The sequence below is a fragment of the Rhodotorula graminis genome (genome assembly GCF_001329695.1).
Source record: "Rhodotorula graminis WP1 unplaced genomic scaffold RHOBAscaffold_1, whole genome shotgun sequence".
Lineage (NCBI taxonomy): Eukaryota > Fungi > Basidiomycota > Microbotryomycetes > Sporidiobolales > Sporidiobolaceae > Rhodotorula > Rhodotorula graminis.
Genome location: NW_017264928.1, coordinates 2,007,301 through 2,020,944, shown reverse-complemented (window position 1 = coordinate 2,020,944; position 13,644 = coordinate 2,007,301). Strand labels below are relative to the sequence as shown.

The following is a 13,644-nucleotide window of genomic DNA, read 5'->3' as shown; positions in this document are numbered from 1 at the left end:
GGCTCTCCCGTCAAGGGCGGCCACGCCGCCGCGCACCAAGTCGGGACGCCGACCCAGCTCGTCTCGCTCGCCTCGTCCAGCACCGACACGCGCAGCACGTCGATCGCGTTCGGCGTCACGCGCGACCGCAAGTTGCGCATCTGGAACCTCGAGTCGGGCGCGTGCTTCCGCGCCATCGACCTCCCCAAGCCCGCCTCGCCATCGGCGCCGTCCTCCTCCTCGAGCGCCCTCACCCTCGCCCACGCCCATGCCTCGCACGACTCGCCGCACGGCGGCCGCTCGGCGGCCCTCCTCCTCGCCGATGCGCCGACGCCGCTCGTCAAGGTCGTCGCCGGCACGCAGTCGACGTCGCACTCGTCGTACCTCGCCCTGTTCAGCCCGCCGTCGAGCTCGTCCCCGGGCGTGTTCGTCCTGTACGGCTTCGCGAGCGACCCTGCGACGGGTGAGCTGAGCGAGCTCACGCCCGTCACCGAGCGCGTGTGCCCTCCCGGCGCGTCGGCCGGCAGCCTCGTCGACTTTGACGTGCAGCGCATGGACCTCGCCGGCGACGCCAAGTGGACCCTGTGGACTTGCTGGGACGAGGGCGGCGAGAGCGAGGTGCGCACGATCGGGCTCGGCGAGCTCGAGGGCCAGTCGGTGTCGTCGGCGGTCGCCATGGACGGCGCCGACAGCGACGAGTGGGTCTTCGTCGACCGTGGCGCGACGGCCAAGACGGCCAGGTGGACGGCGGCGCACTTCGACGACCTCCTGCGCGGCTCGGACGTCGCCGTCGCCGAGACGTTCCTCCAGCACGTCGCACGGCCCGGCCGGTACCCGCCCGCCACGGTCGAGTACGCGCTCGAGATGTACGAGGAGGCCGTCGCCGCCGAGGCGGCCGCAGCGGGTGTCGAGGTGCCCGACGTCTTCTCGATCGAGCACGCAACGCCGATTGAGCGCGCCGCCGCTGTCGTCGGCTCGACCGTCGCCCTGCAGCAGTCGCCGCAGACGGGCGCGTGCCTGCACGACGAGTACAACAAGCAGCTCAAGCTCGAGTGGCTGCGGTTCGTCGCCTACCTCAACGAGTCGCGCTCGGCCGCCCTGTTCCCGACCTGCCTCGTCGTCGACGAGCAGCGCGGCATTGCCGCCGTCGTCGCTCGAGACGCCGTCGTCGTTCCTGTCGTCCGCGAGGCCGTGCAGGCGCTCCACAGCCTCACGCCCGAGGGCCTCCTCGCCGCTGCGGGCGCCGACGACGCCCTGTTCGACCTGCCGGCGGCCGTCGCCTCGGACCGCACCCTCCGCCACGACGTCCTGCCCCTCCTCGCCATCATCCGCGACCTCGAGCGCCATCTCTCGACCCACGAGCGTCGCGTGCTCGAGCGCGGCCTGCGCGAGAAGCTCGCGTCGTCCGACCTCGCCGACCTCGAGACGACGACGACGGCGCTCGCCCTCTTCGACCAAGCGCTCGAGCCCGCCCTGAGCGACGCGACCGTCGAGCACGTCGCAAATCAGCTCGCCGCCCTCGAGAGCGCCGAGCGCGCCGTCGACACCTTCCTGCGGCTCCTCACGACCGAGCAGCTCCCGCCTGTCGCCGACGCCGGGTCCGACGCGCACGCGACGACCGACTTGTCGAACACGCTCGTCGTGGACGGGCTCGCGTCGGGCATCGAGGCGCGCTACGAGCTCGTCCAGGGCCTCGTCGCCGTCCTGCTCGTCGCATGGGGCGCCGAGGCCGACGGCGCAGGCGAGGACGCCGAGATGGGCGGCGCGCCCGAGCGGCTCTTCGGCCGGCTCGACCAGACTACGGCGGCCGCGTTCGCGGCGCTGCACTCGCTCGGCGCGCTCGCGTGGCTCGCGGCCGAGGTGTCGACGCCGAGCGTCGAAGCGCTCGCGTTCGTGCAGAAGGAGCTGCAGGGTCGCGGCGGCAGCGACAGCACCGACGACGACCCTATGTTCGCGCGCTTTGGCGAGCTCAACGTCCACGAGTACGACCGCCGCCGCGACCGCCACGCCGACGTCATGCCCGTCCCGACCTCGGGCCTCCTGTCAGCGCTCCTGCGCGTCCCCGACTACGCCCCCTCGATCCTCCCCGCCTCGCGCTCGTCGCTCCCCGTCGCCCTCGCCTACGCCGCCGCCGGCACCTCGAACGCCCTCGGCCTCCTCGAGTCGGCCGCCGCCGGTCGCACCTCGGCGAGCCCGGCGGCTACCATCGTCGGCCTGCGGCTGCAGCAGCTCGGCCTCCCCGTGCAAGCGGCGCAGTGGGTCGGCATGTGGCCTCGCACGGCGGGCATGAGCTACCTGTGCGGCCGAGCGGCGCTCGACGCGCTCGCCGGCGAGGACGCCATGGCGCAGCTCGAGGCGGCGGCGAGCGGCCTGTACGGCGCCGAGCTCGTCCTGAGCGACGAGGACGAGGACGAGGACGAGGCGCTTGTGGCGCTGCGGCTCGTCCTCCCGGACGAGGTCGGCACGTCGCTCGCGCGGTACTACATCCACGTCGTCGGCCTGTTTGCCTCGACGCCGTTCGACGCCGCCGTCGCGAGCTTTGCGCAGCTCGCGCTCGACGCGCTCGAGGCCGAGGGCGTCAAGGACGAGGTCGCCGAGATGGACCTGTGGACCAAGCTCTTCCGGAGCTTCGCCGCGCTCGGCCAGTACGACCTCGCCTACCAGGTCGTCATGAGCGTGCCCTACCACGAGACGTGCGTCACCTCTCTCTCTCTCCTCTTCTCGACCGAGTCGTCGTGCGGCACTCACGCTCTCTTGATCCCTCTCTCGCAGGCAGATGACGTGCCTCGCGCACCTGATCTCGGTCGTGTGCGAGAACGGCGCCGCCGCGCTCCTGACGACCTACTCGTTCTCGGGCCTCGAGGCCGAGCTCGAGCGCAACCTGTCGTTCCGGGCGCGCAACTCGGACCCGCTCGCGCAGCCCAACTACTACAAGGTCCTGTACGCCTACCACGTCGCCAAAGGCGACTTCCGCAGCGGTGCGTCGGCTCTCTTTCTCTCTCCCTCTCCCTCTCTCGTCGACACACGGCCCTGACGCAGGCGGTCCTCGCGCACTCGCAGCCGGCACGGTCATGTTCCAGCAGGGTCGCCGCCTCGGCGAGCTCGGGGCTCGCCAGGGCTCGTTCCACGACATCGTCAAGCTCCAGTGTCAGAGCTACCTCGCCGCCACCAACGCGCTCGCGCTCGTCGCCAAGGACCACGCGTGGATCGCCGTCATGTCGAGCGACGATGGCGAGCGGGTGCGTCCACTTCCTCTCCTCGCCGTTCCTCGCCCACTCGCAAGGGGACTGTCTGACCCTCCCTTGTCTCGACGCCTGCAGGGCAACAAGCGTCGCAAGGTGGCGCAGCTCATCCCCGAGGACGAGTACGACCCGGCCGTCGCGTCGCGCCCGCTCGAAGTGCTCGAGCTCACCGACGTGCGCAAGGAGTACTGCCTCGCGCTCGCGCGCCTGCAGCTCGCCGACGAGTTCCCCGAACTCGAGCGTACCAGTGCGTCCAGGTCCGCTCTCCCTCGTCCACGACGAGCAACCGCTCACCTCGTTATCGGCGTGCAGGCTTCCACCTCGAGCCCGAATCGGTCGTCACCCTCTTCTCGCAGCTCGCCAGCTTCGACCAAGCTTTCCAGGCGGGCCGCATCCTCAACGTCGACCTGTCGTCGCTCTTCGAGGCGGTCACCGAGCGCTGCGTCACGCTCGCGCTCCACGGCGACAGGTGCGTCCTCGCCTCTCCCTCCCTCCCGCCTGGACCTCTCGGAAAGTTTAGCTGACTCGCTTCTGCTCGTCCGCAGCGTCGAGGATGCGGCATGGGTCGTCCAGTCGGAGGAGGCGGCGACGTGGGAGGGCACCTTGTCGGCCAAGGCGTGGCGGCTCCTCGAGCGGCACCTCGCACGGCACGACGACCCGGTCACGTTCCGCTACCGCCTCGTCTCGCTCGAGCGCACCCTCGCGACCAACCGAGGCGCCAAGCCGCCGTCGTTCCTCACCGACTACCTCAAGGACCACGACCTGCCGGCGCTGCTGCGGGCCCTCATCAAGTACGACCGCCTCGACGACGCTTTCACGTTCAGCCTCAAGGCGATCAAGGTGCGCCCTCTCTCTCTCTCTCTCGCTCTCGTGTCCTTGTCTGTAGGGCGCCGAACTGACCCTCTCTCGAGTTATGCAGTCCTCGTCGACGACGGCGACGCAGTTCAGCACCTCGTCGCCGTACTCGATCTACGACCAACTGCTCGCCATCCCGGCCGGCGACACGGCGTCGCTGTCGGACGACGTGCTCAAGCAGCGGCAGCAGGAGCTGAGGGCGGCGCTCGACGTGCGGTGGGCCGCGCTCGAGAAGGCGGACAAGGCGTTGCCGAGGAAGGACTGAGAGGGTTCGGGCGCGCTGTAACTCTGAGCGAACGCTGTGTGCTGTGCTGCGTGCGCCCGTCGACGAGTGAGGAATCTTCGAGACACAGAGAGGGCTGCTCTCGTCAGCTCGGTGATGACAGAAGTCCGAAGCCGACCTCGAAGGGTGGAGGAGCCGCGGGCCTCGCTCTCCCTCCTCCTCCTCCTCCTCCTCCTCCTCGACGCACACGCTGCTCTGCTAGACTCGCATCGCACGACTAGACTCTTTCTGCATCTATTCCGCATCACCCGCATCCCACCGCATCTGCATCATGTCGCTCGCCCAGCCCATCACCTTCAAGCACTCGGGCCTCACGGCGCCCACCCCGACGCTCAAGTCGGCCATGGTGCGTCTCCCGTTCCCCTGTCGCAGTGTGGGCGAGGTCGCACGAGGAGCCACAGGACAAGCCGCTGACAGCTCGTCTCCTCCCTCGCCTCTTCCCCCCTTGCCCCCACTCTTTCCCGACCTCGTCGACACCCTCCTCCCTCTCGCCCGTCTCCCACACTCGCCGCATGCCTCTACGCGGTACCTCTTTCTCTCCCACCGCCACTCTACCCAACCTATCGCCGACTATACAGACCGAGCGCATCTGCACCTACGACGACAAGGACCTCGCGTCGCGCGGCCACACGACGCCCGAGTACAACCGCCTCTACGAGGAGTGGGGCAAGGGCAAGATCGGCGTCATCGTCCTCGGCAACATCCCGATTGACTAGTGCGTCTGCGAGCTTCTCTCGCGTCGAGCCGATCGCGACCTCGAACGAACCCTCACTGACCTCGTTCCTCCTCCTCCCGTGCAGCGAGGGCCTCGAGGCCAAGAAGAACGCGATCATTGATGCACGTTCGTCCTACGACCCTGTCGAGAACCTCAAGCCCGCCATCAGCGCGGCCAAGGCGCATGTGCGTGCCTCTTCCTCCTCGCCTCGCCAGCAGAGGACACCGCGGCGGATTCTGACGCTCCTCGTTCCTCGCAGGGTTCCCTCGTTATTGGTCAGCTCACTCACGGTGGTCGCCAGGTTTCGGAGGAGGTCACCAAGGTGCGCACACCCCGAATCTCGGTTTGAGAAGGTCGACGTACTCACTTTCCCCCCCTCTCCCTCCCACCTTGCCCTCCTTCTCCCTCACGCTCTACAGACCCCGGTCTCGTCGTCTGACGTTCAGTGCCCGCCGATGGGCGGCATGACGTTCGCCAAGCCTCGCCCTCTGACTATCGAGGAGATTGACGCCCTCGTCAACGCCTGGGGCTACGGCGCCGAGGTCCTGTACAAGGCCGGCGCGCACGGCGCTCAGCTTCACGGCGCCCAGTACGTCTCCTCTCTCATCTTCCTGCAGAGGGGCTCGTCAGGCCGGCCCTGACCTCTTCTCTTCCTTCCCTTCCTTCCTTTCCTTTCCTGCAGCGGCTACCTCCTGTCGCAGTTCCTCTCGGGCCGCGTCAACCGCCGCACCGACGACTACGGCGGCTCGCTCGAGAACCGCTACCGCATCGTCGGCCGCGTCCTCGCCGAGATCCGCCGCCGCGTCCCGGACCAGAAGTTCATGCTGTCCAGTGCGTCGCCTCCCTCTCTTCCGTCCTGCGTCCTCGAGCCGGTCCCTGACGCTTTTCCCCTCGCAGTGAAGCTCAACTCGGCCGACTTCTCGGAGGGCGGCATGACGCCCGAGGAGTCGCGGCAGGTGTGCGCGTGGCTCGACGAGGCCGGCATGGACCTCATCGAGCTCTCCGGCGGCACCTACGAGTCGGGAGCGTTCAACCACAAGAAGGAGTCGACCAAGAAGCGCGAGGCCTACTTCGTCGAGTTTGCCGAGGCCGTCAAGCCGTCGCTCAAGTCGGCGACGCTCTGCGTCACCGGCGGGTTCCGCAGCCGGCGCGCGATGGAGGAGGCCATCAAGTCGGGCGCCACCGACCTCGTCGGGCTCGCTCGCCCGCTCACCGCCGAGCCGTACCTGATCCGCGACATGCTCGACGGCAAGACGGACGCCGCGCGCGACAACAAGTTCCCGGCGCCCATGCAGACGGGCGCGTCCATCGTCCAGATCGCCGCCATCTCCAAGGGCGAGCCGATCCCGGACCTCGCCGACGAGAAGGTGTGCGACGAGGTCGTCGCCATCCTCACCGGCGGCGCCGAGAAGAAGAAGCCGGTCGAGGAGCAGGACACGTCGAGCTACGAGAAGTCGGAGAACAAGCTCTAGATGGCCTTTGAGTAGATTCGCCGCGTATCGTGTCAATAGATCCGTTCCTGTCGTCCGAGCGTCCCTTCTCATCGTCATCGTCCTCGACCGGGCCAGCTCCTCGTTTCTTGTCGAGGTGGGTCGGCCGAGGTCTGCAACGTCGAGTATGCGTCTCGCCGAGGACGGTCAGAGCGACGGAACCCGGGATTAAACTACTCTCGAGGAGTGAGAGCGTCTCGCAGCTACCTTCTCTTGCTCGACGAGGTCAACTTCTCGGTTTCGAGAGAAGTAGGTGAGGGACAGGTTCTAGACGTCGAGTCTCCGTCTCAGCAAGGACGGTGAGAGCGGCGGAACCCGGGATTAAACTACTCTCGAGGAGTGAGAGCGTCTCGCAGCTACCTTCTCTTGCTCGACGAGGCTCGAGCTCTCGCTCATCCTGCCCAGCTCCGTCTCAAACGAATGCGCTCCTCGCCCACTGCCTCGAGATGTCGAGGACGGAACAGAGACGAGTTGGCCAGCCCTTTGACCTCTCTATAAGACGAGGCAGAAGAAAGCAGCAGGGTGAAGAAGCTGCATCGCAACGACTCGTCTATGGCCCTCGCGCGCTTCTAGCGAGTCTACCTCGGGAGCACAAGCACGACCGGTCCTCTCCCCACCGGCGCCTTGGCCCCACCCACACCCGCGTCGCCCTCCTCGTCCGGCCCCCTCGCGCTCCGCAGATCCGCCTCGAGCTCGACCTGGGCCGGATCAGGCTCGACCACCGCCTCGCCCTCGATCTCGACCTCGAGTTCGTACAGCCTCGGCGGCTGCGGCGCAGGCGGCGGCGGTGCGTAGCCGTTGTCGTCGGCGCGGCCGAGCGGTGCCGGCGCTGGCGGAACAGGAGGCCGCTCGACGCGCCAGACGCGCAGGCGAGGCAAGGCCCAGTTGCCCGCCGCGAGCGGCACGACGCGCACGTGCAGCTCGCGCGCCTCGGACGGGCCGAGGACCCACTCGGGGAGGCGGCGCGCGCCGGCAAAAGCGAACGTGGACGGCGTCTCGGGGCTGTCGAGCTGCGACGAGAGGGTGACGAGGCGGCCCGTCGGGTTCGAGAGGCGGTAGACAAGGATGGTGGGCTCGTGGAGGGTGAGGAAAGGCGGGAGTTGGAGCGTGACGGTCGGGATGAGGGGAAGGGGTCGAGGCGCGGCGAGGCGGAGGCGAGTGAGCGAGAGGGCGTCGCTGCTGCGGCTGCGGCGCCACTCGATGTCGAGGTGCAGGTGCGAGTCGAGCGGTTGGCCAAAGTCGGGCTGGACCTCGAGCGAGAAGACGGCGTTGAATTGGTCGCCGGGTCGCCAAGCTGCGGGGCAGGACGAGGTCAGGCGCCGTCGTGCGAGGTGGACAGGCACTGGGACGCACTCATTGCTGCAGTGTCCTCGAGTTGCTCGCCGGCGAGGTAGCCGAGAGAGGACGCGACGACCCGGACCGAGGGAGCGTCCTGTTGGCGAGAGAGGGAGAGTCAATTCTCCGACCAGTCGGAACGGGACCAGGACAGACAAAGGGAGAGTGAGAGCGCACCTCTGCCCTCAGCTGCACCCTCGCCACCTCGATGTCCCAAGGTCCAGCCGCCGTGAGCCCCGCAACGACCATGGCGTCGCTCGCGCCCTCCCACCCGTACGGCTCGTCGAGGTCGAGGAGCGGCTTGACGTCCCTGCGACGCTTGAGGACGTGCGTGTCGAACGCGGCGTGGACGGGGCGGATGGCGAGGAGCGACAGCGAGCGGGTGCAGTCGGTCGAGTTGGGCAGGAGCGGGAGGATGGTCGTGGACGAGGTTGTGAGGGCGGACGAGGTCGGCGGTACAGGGACGGCGTGGACCGTGACGTCGAGGTTGCGCGGTCCAGGGATGCCGCCGAGCGTCTCGAGGTAGAACGTCTTGCGGAGCGAGGCGCCTGGCACGAGGGTGCCGAGCGGGAGCGAGTCGATGAGCGAGGTCGAGGCGAGGTCGTCGACGAGGACGCGGTCGTCTGCAGCAACGGCGAGGGTAAGTTTGCGCGGAAGGGAGAGACGGTCCTGAAGAGGAGGAGGACGCACAGGAGCCCTCCTCGCCCGGCTGAAGAAACACGACGAGCGACACGTTGACGTCGAGGTCGTCCTCGTTCTTGACGTCGACGTGCACGGGGAAGCGCTCGTCGAGGTACGCCGGACTCGCGCAGTCGGTCTTGACGTCGATCTTGAGGTCCCGCCGCGTGATCCTGCAACAAAGGCTCGAGTCAGTGACGAGGTCTTCAAGGCGAAGCGGCTGAGGAGGGGAAAGAGGCTCGTGACGCACAAACAGGTCGATCCACCGTGCCGCAACGGCACGCACTTGTCGCCGACGTACCACACGCTCTCCTCGCCGGCGACGGCCGGCAGCCGGGGCTGCAGGCCGAGCTCGACGGTCCAGCCGCCGATCTCGGCCACGAGGACGACCTTGTCGACCTGCGCGCGACGGGGCGAGTCAGTTTCTCGTGCCCGCAGAAGGCCAAGAGAAGAGTAGAAGGGAGCGCAGGGACGCACCTTGAGCTCGAGCTCCCTGTCGACCGACACCGTCCCCGTGAAGACCCTCCTCTCGCCCTCGCTCCACCTCAGCCTCGCCTCTCGCTCCTGCGCCGACCCGACATGTCCCACGCTCATGCTCGACGGCGCGTCCTCCTTGTGCGACACGCGAACCGGCGGCCGGCCGTCGTTGAGGTGCAGGTCGAGGTGGGCGAAGGCGAGGTGGGCGGTCCGAGCGCCGGGAGGTGCGGCGAGGACGAGCTGGAACGGGACGGGCTCGGCGGCGTGTGCTGACGGTCGGAGGAAGGTGATACCGCAATCGACTGCGAGTGGGCGAGGGACAGATGTCAGTCTCGGTCGTCGAGAGAGGGAAGCGACGGGTGCCGAGCAGCTCACGAATGGGCGCGACGTTGGCCGCGTCGAGCTGGACGCGAGCCTTGCCTGGCGGCGGCTCACGCTTCTCGAGGATGTCGAGGAGCTGGTGCGCGTACTGCTCGCGCTGCGTGACGGCGATCTTGGAGCCTGCGAGCGTGCTCGAGGGGAAGGTCAGGTCCGGCTCGACTTTTCGGCGCATCGTGAGAAGAAGGGAGAGAGACGCACTCGGTGCGAGGAGCTCAAAGCCCGCCCGGACGGCAGCGTCCCAGTCGTCGCACTGGACGGCGGCGCGGAACGTGCGCTCGAGGATCGAGTCGAGGATGTCGCGCCAGCCGTCGCGGCGGTACGACTTGGCGATGCGGTCGTAGAACCTGCACGTCGTTTGTCTAGTGAGTGAAGAAGAGAAGGAGGGAAGAGAGGGGCGCGGACGCACTTGAGCGCCATGTCGGACTTGCCCGCCTCGAAGTGCGCGAGCGCAATCTCGCTCGCGATGCAGTACGTCATGTTCTTGGCCCGGTGCGCCTTGAAGAACTCGTACGCCGTGGTGAGCAGCTGCGACAGGTTCTCGAGGTCAGGACACGTGCGCAAGGGAAAGAGAGAGGGGCAAGACGCACCTCGACGATGAGCTCTCCGTGATCGACCTTGCGCTCGTGCGCCAGCGCCGGGCTCGCCACGACCGCCGGTCCACTGCTGTCGAGCTGCTCTTCCGCCTCGGTCGCCGCCTCGAGCGCGCGCACCGCCTCGCGGAACCGGTCGCGACGGGCCACGGCGCACACGGCGGCGAGGTGGTAGTAGTGCCCGGCGTGCTGGAGGACGTTGAGCGGGACGAGGCCGGGCGACGGGATCTGGGACGGGCTGAGGCCGGTGGTAGAGGGTGCGGGGAGACGAGGGGTCGGCGGTGGGCGGAGCGAGGGGAGGCGGAACCCGGCGCGCAGGGCGAGCGCGACGAGGTCGCCGAACAGGCGGTACCTGTCGGGGCGCAGGCAGATCAATACTGCGCACTCGTGAAGAGTGAAGAGAGAGAGAGAGGGACGCACTGCTTCGAGAGCCAGGACCAGAACTCGAACGTGTCGTCGCCGATCTGCCACGAGCCGCTCAGCTCCCGGAAGCGCGACACGTGGCGGTTGAGCTGGGCGAGCGCTCGCGCCGGCTCGTTGAGGTACAGGTACATCTTGCTGACCTGTAGGGAGCGAGGGTGTCATTAGAGGCACTCGGGGAGCGAGAGAAAGGCTCGAGGCGCACCTTGATCGAGACGCAGTCGGCGAGGACCTTGGCCTCGGCCCAGCGCTTGGTGCGGGCGCCGAGAAGGTCAGGCTGGGCAAACATGTCGACGAGCGCCTCGTAGCAGTCCTCGTAGTGCCTGCGCGGACGTCAAGGGCGAGTCAGTCGAGGCCTTCGGGCAGGCGAAAGAGGCAGGGGACGACGCCGACGCACTTGAGCGACACCTCGATCTCGCTGCGCATCTCGGCAAAGAGGGCGAGCTTGTAGTCGTAGCGGACGGTCCACCCGCGGTCGCTCAGGGCCGCGCCGGGCGGGGCCTGGCGCGTGCGCTTGCGCCTCACGCGGCGGCCATGCTCGCGGTAGTAGTCGAGCGCGGCCGGGTACAGCTCGTGCTTGAGGCTCGCGCAAAAGTTGGCGACCTCGGCCTGCGGGACGGGCGAGATGACGAACAGGCTCGCGCGCGAGTCGAGGCCCGACTGGCGGCGGATGAGCGACAACCGCAGGTCGAGGGCCGGGTCGTCGAGGAGCTCGCGCGAGCACAGGAGGACGACGGCGAGTTTGGTGCCGCGCTCGAGGGTGGTGCGGCGGCGGTCGACAATGTCGCGCACGAGGTCGACGTCGGCCTGGCGCTCGTCGTCGAGGCGGTCGTCCGGGGACCGGTTCGAGCCGGGCGGCGACTCGTACAGGCGTACGACGAGGACAAAGACGGCGGGGACGAGCTCGCGGTGTTTGCGGACCCAGATTGGGGCGATGAGGCCGTCTGGGTACAGGGGCGAGGTCGGCGTGAGGGGCGAGATGGGCGAGTGGAGGGCGGCAGTCGACGCAGGTGCGGCGGGCGCAGGTTGTTGCGCTGCGGTGGCAGCTGGACGGGCCTTGAGGGGAGGGAAGCGGAGGTTCTGCAGGCTCGTAGGACGGTGAGCGGACGGCGGCTCGAGGGAGATGAGGGACGAGGGGGCGCACCTTGTCGACGAGGACGGCGTGAAAGGGGGTCGCTCCTTGTTGGGCGGGTCTGGACGAGTCCCACAGCGGGAAGGACCTGGGCGAGGCCAAGGTGCGTGCGAGTGCGTGCTCGAGGAGGGTGAACGGGTCGGTCGTGTTGGCCGACGAGCTCGAGGGGGGTGGGGCGAGGCCTGCGACGAAGAGGAGCGGGTGGTGGTGGGCCGTGAACTCGTTCGGGTACGAGTCCATGCCAGGCGCAGGTCGCACAGCAGGCGAGAAGGGGTGGAACGAACGCCTCGTCGCTGGTCGCTCGTGGGGGAGAAGGTGACGGCTCGCTCTCTCGTCGACCGCTCGCTCTGCTCTGCCAGACTTCCCCTCAGCCTACACACTCGAACCACCCGCACCACCCACCACCATGGCCGACTCGCTCAAGCCTCGCGTCGAGCCCCTCACCGTCGTCCGTCTCCCTCCCCCCTCCTTCTCTCGCTCTCGTCGCACCGCAGCTCACTTGCACCGCATCCGCACACAGGACGAGGGCATCACCGACGGCCCCCTCAAGCTCACCCCGCTCGTCCTCGGAGCTGGTGCGTCCCTCGCCCCTCCTCCCACTCCACTCTCCTCCGCCGTGGAGCCTCCACTCTTGCCCCGCCCCTCGCGATCGAGCCTGCACGCTTCGACACAACTGACCCCTCGACGTCCACAGGCGTCTACGGCTTCGACTACAACACGGCCGACACGCTCGAGTCGACCGTGCCCGAGCAGGCCGTCCGCACCGCGTTCCGCTACGGCATCCGCACCCTCGACACCTCGCCGTACTACACCACGAGCGAGACCGTCCTCGGCCACGTCTTTGACGCCATCCGCGACGAGTTCCCGCGCGAGTCGTACCAGATCATCACGAAGGTCGGCCGCTACGGCCGCACAAAGGAGCAAGGGTTCGACTACTCGCCCGAGCGCGTCCGCGCCAGCGTCAAGCGCAGCATGGAGCTCATGCGCACCGACTACCTCGACGGCGTCTACTGCCACGACGTCGAGTTTGTCGGCGAGCAGGTCGACGACGCCGGCCACGAGGGGTGGAAGGTCGGGCCCGACGGCAAGATCCGCGACGAGGACCTCGAGCGGTGGGGCCTGCGCGACGAGGACGCCGGCACGATCCGGGGCCCGGGCGACGAGAAGGTGCTCGCGGCGCTCAAGGAGCTGTTTGCGCTCAAGAAGGAGGGCGTCATCCGCGCCGTCGGCTTCAGCGGCTTCCCGCTCCCGACCACGCTCCGCCTCGCGCGCCTCACGGCCCACCACCTCGAGCCGCTCGACCTCCTCCAGACCTACTGCCTCCACACTGTGCGTCCCTCGCCTTTCCCTCACGAGGTCGCCGTCCACCGTCGAGAGGCGAGCACTGACCTCGTCCCCCTCTCGACCCACCCTTGCAGCTGCAAAACAACACCCTGTCGACCTACCTCCCGCTCCTGTACGCCGCCGGCGTCAAGCAGATCATGTGCGCCTCGCCGCTCTCGATGGGCCTCCTGCGCTCGGCCGCCGCCCCGCAGTGGCACCCTGCGTCGCCGGCGCTCCAGGACGCCAACCAGGCCGCGATCCGCGCGTGCACCGCCAAGGGCCTCAAGCTCGAGGACGTCGCGCTCGGGTACGGCTTCTCGTCGGCCAAGCCCCGAGGCGCCGAGGGCCGCGAGACGCCGACCGTTGTCGGCCTGAGCACGGCCGACGAGGTGCACGAGACGATGCGCGTGTACCGCGCCCTGTACCCGGCCGGCGGCGCCAAGCGCACGGGCCGCGAGCCGGGCGAGCCGCTCGAGGGCGCGGCCGAGGGCCTCGAGGCGCAGCTCGAGCTCGAGAAGGAGTGCGTCGCCATCTTCAAGGACAGCGGGACGTACAACTGGACCTGGGCCGTCGGCGTCTGAGCGGGTGCGCGTGTGTCGGCAGCAGGGCGCAGTAGAGCATTGCAAACAAGCGGCAGAGCCCGCCGTCGTGACCGTCTCTGTTGCGTTTGTCGACGACGAGGAGCAGGAGGGAGAGCGAGAGTGCGACCTTTCTCTCGCGCTCGGCTCGTGAGCTTCAAGCTTG

At 68.5% G+C, this 13,644-nt stretch overlaps 4 protein-coding genes across 4 annotated transcripts; 3 read left to right on the top strand and 1 right to left on the bottom strand.

Moving 5' to 3' along the window:
• Positions 1–2,319: 2,319 nt before the first annotated feature.
• On the top strand, positions 2,320–4,387 carry RHOBADRAFT_33298 (uncharacterized protein; the record flags this gene model as incomplete). The annotated part of the gene is made up of 7 exons (XM_018413100.1): positions 2,320–2,672; positions 2,752–2,957; positions 3,040–3,218; positions 3,300–3,468; positions 3,534–3,690; positions 3,767–4,061; positions 4,141–4,387. The coding sequence occupies 7 exons, from the start codon at positions 2,320–2,322 to the stop codon at positions 4,339–4,341; spliced, it is 1,560 nt and encodes a 519-aa protein (XP_018274643.1). The 3' UTR covers positions 4,342–4,387.
• A 159-nt stretch (positions 4,388–4,546) lies between these two features.
• RHOBADRAFT_23648 (uncharacterized protein) lies at positions 4,547–6,345 on the top strand (the record flags this gene model as incomplete). Its single annotated transcript, XM_018412605.1, has 7 exons — positions 4,547–4,705; positions 4,938–5,074; positions 5,160–5,259; positions 5,334–5,396; positions 5,494–5,663; positions 5,757–5,905; positions 5,972–6,345. Coding segments are annotated over exons 1-7 (1,068 nt in total), but the record flags the coding sequence as incomplete, so codon positions are not given.
• Positions 6,346–7,079: 734 nt separating this feature from the next.
• On the bottom strand, positions 7,080–11,817 carry RHOBADRAFT_51043 (uncharacterized protein; the record flags this gene model as incomplete). The annotated part of the gene is made up of 14 exons (XM_018415623.1): positions 7,080–7,858; positions 7,918–7,996; positions 8,077–8,522; positions 8,590–8,750; positions 8,828–8,976; positions 9,055–9,356; positions 9,430–9,555; positions 9,634–9,779; positions 9,842–9,960; positions 10,023–10,377; positions 10,446–10,588; positions 10,651–10,768; positions 10,843–11,525; positions 11,590–11,817. 14 exons carry the CDS (start codon positions 11,815–11,817, stop codon positions 7,143–7,145), a joined length of 3,771 nt encoding a protein of 1,256 aa, XP_018274641.1. The 3' UTR covers positions 7,080–7,142.
• A 166-nt stretch (positions 11,818–11,983) lies between these two features.
• RHOBADRAFT_51042 (uncharacterized protein) lies at positions 11,984–13,564 on the top strand (the record flags this gene model as incomplete). The annotated part of the gene is made up of 4 exons (XM_018415622.1): positions 11,984–12,025; positions 12,098–12,152; positions 12,272–12,906; positions 12,996–13,564. The coding sequence occupies 4 exons, from the start codon at positions 11,984–11,986 to the stop codon at positions 13,479–13,481; spliced, it is 1,218 nt and encodes a 405-aa protein (XP_018274640.1). The 3' UTR covers positions 13,482–13,564.
• Positions 13,565–13,644: the final 80 nt, after the last annotated feature.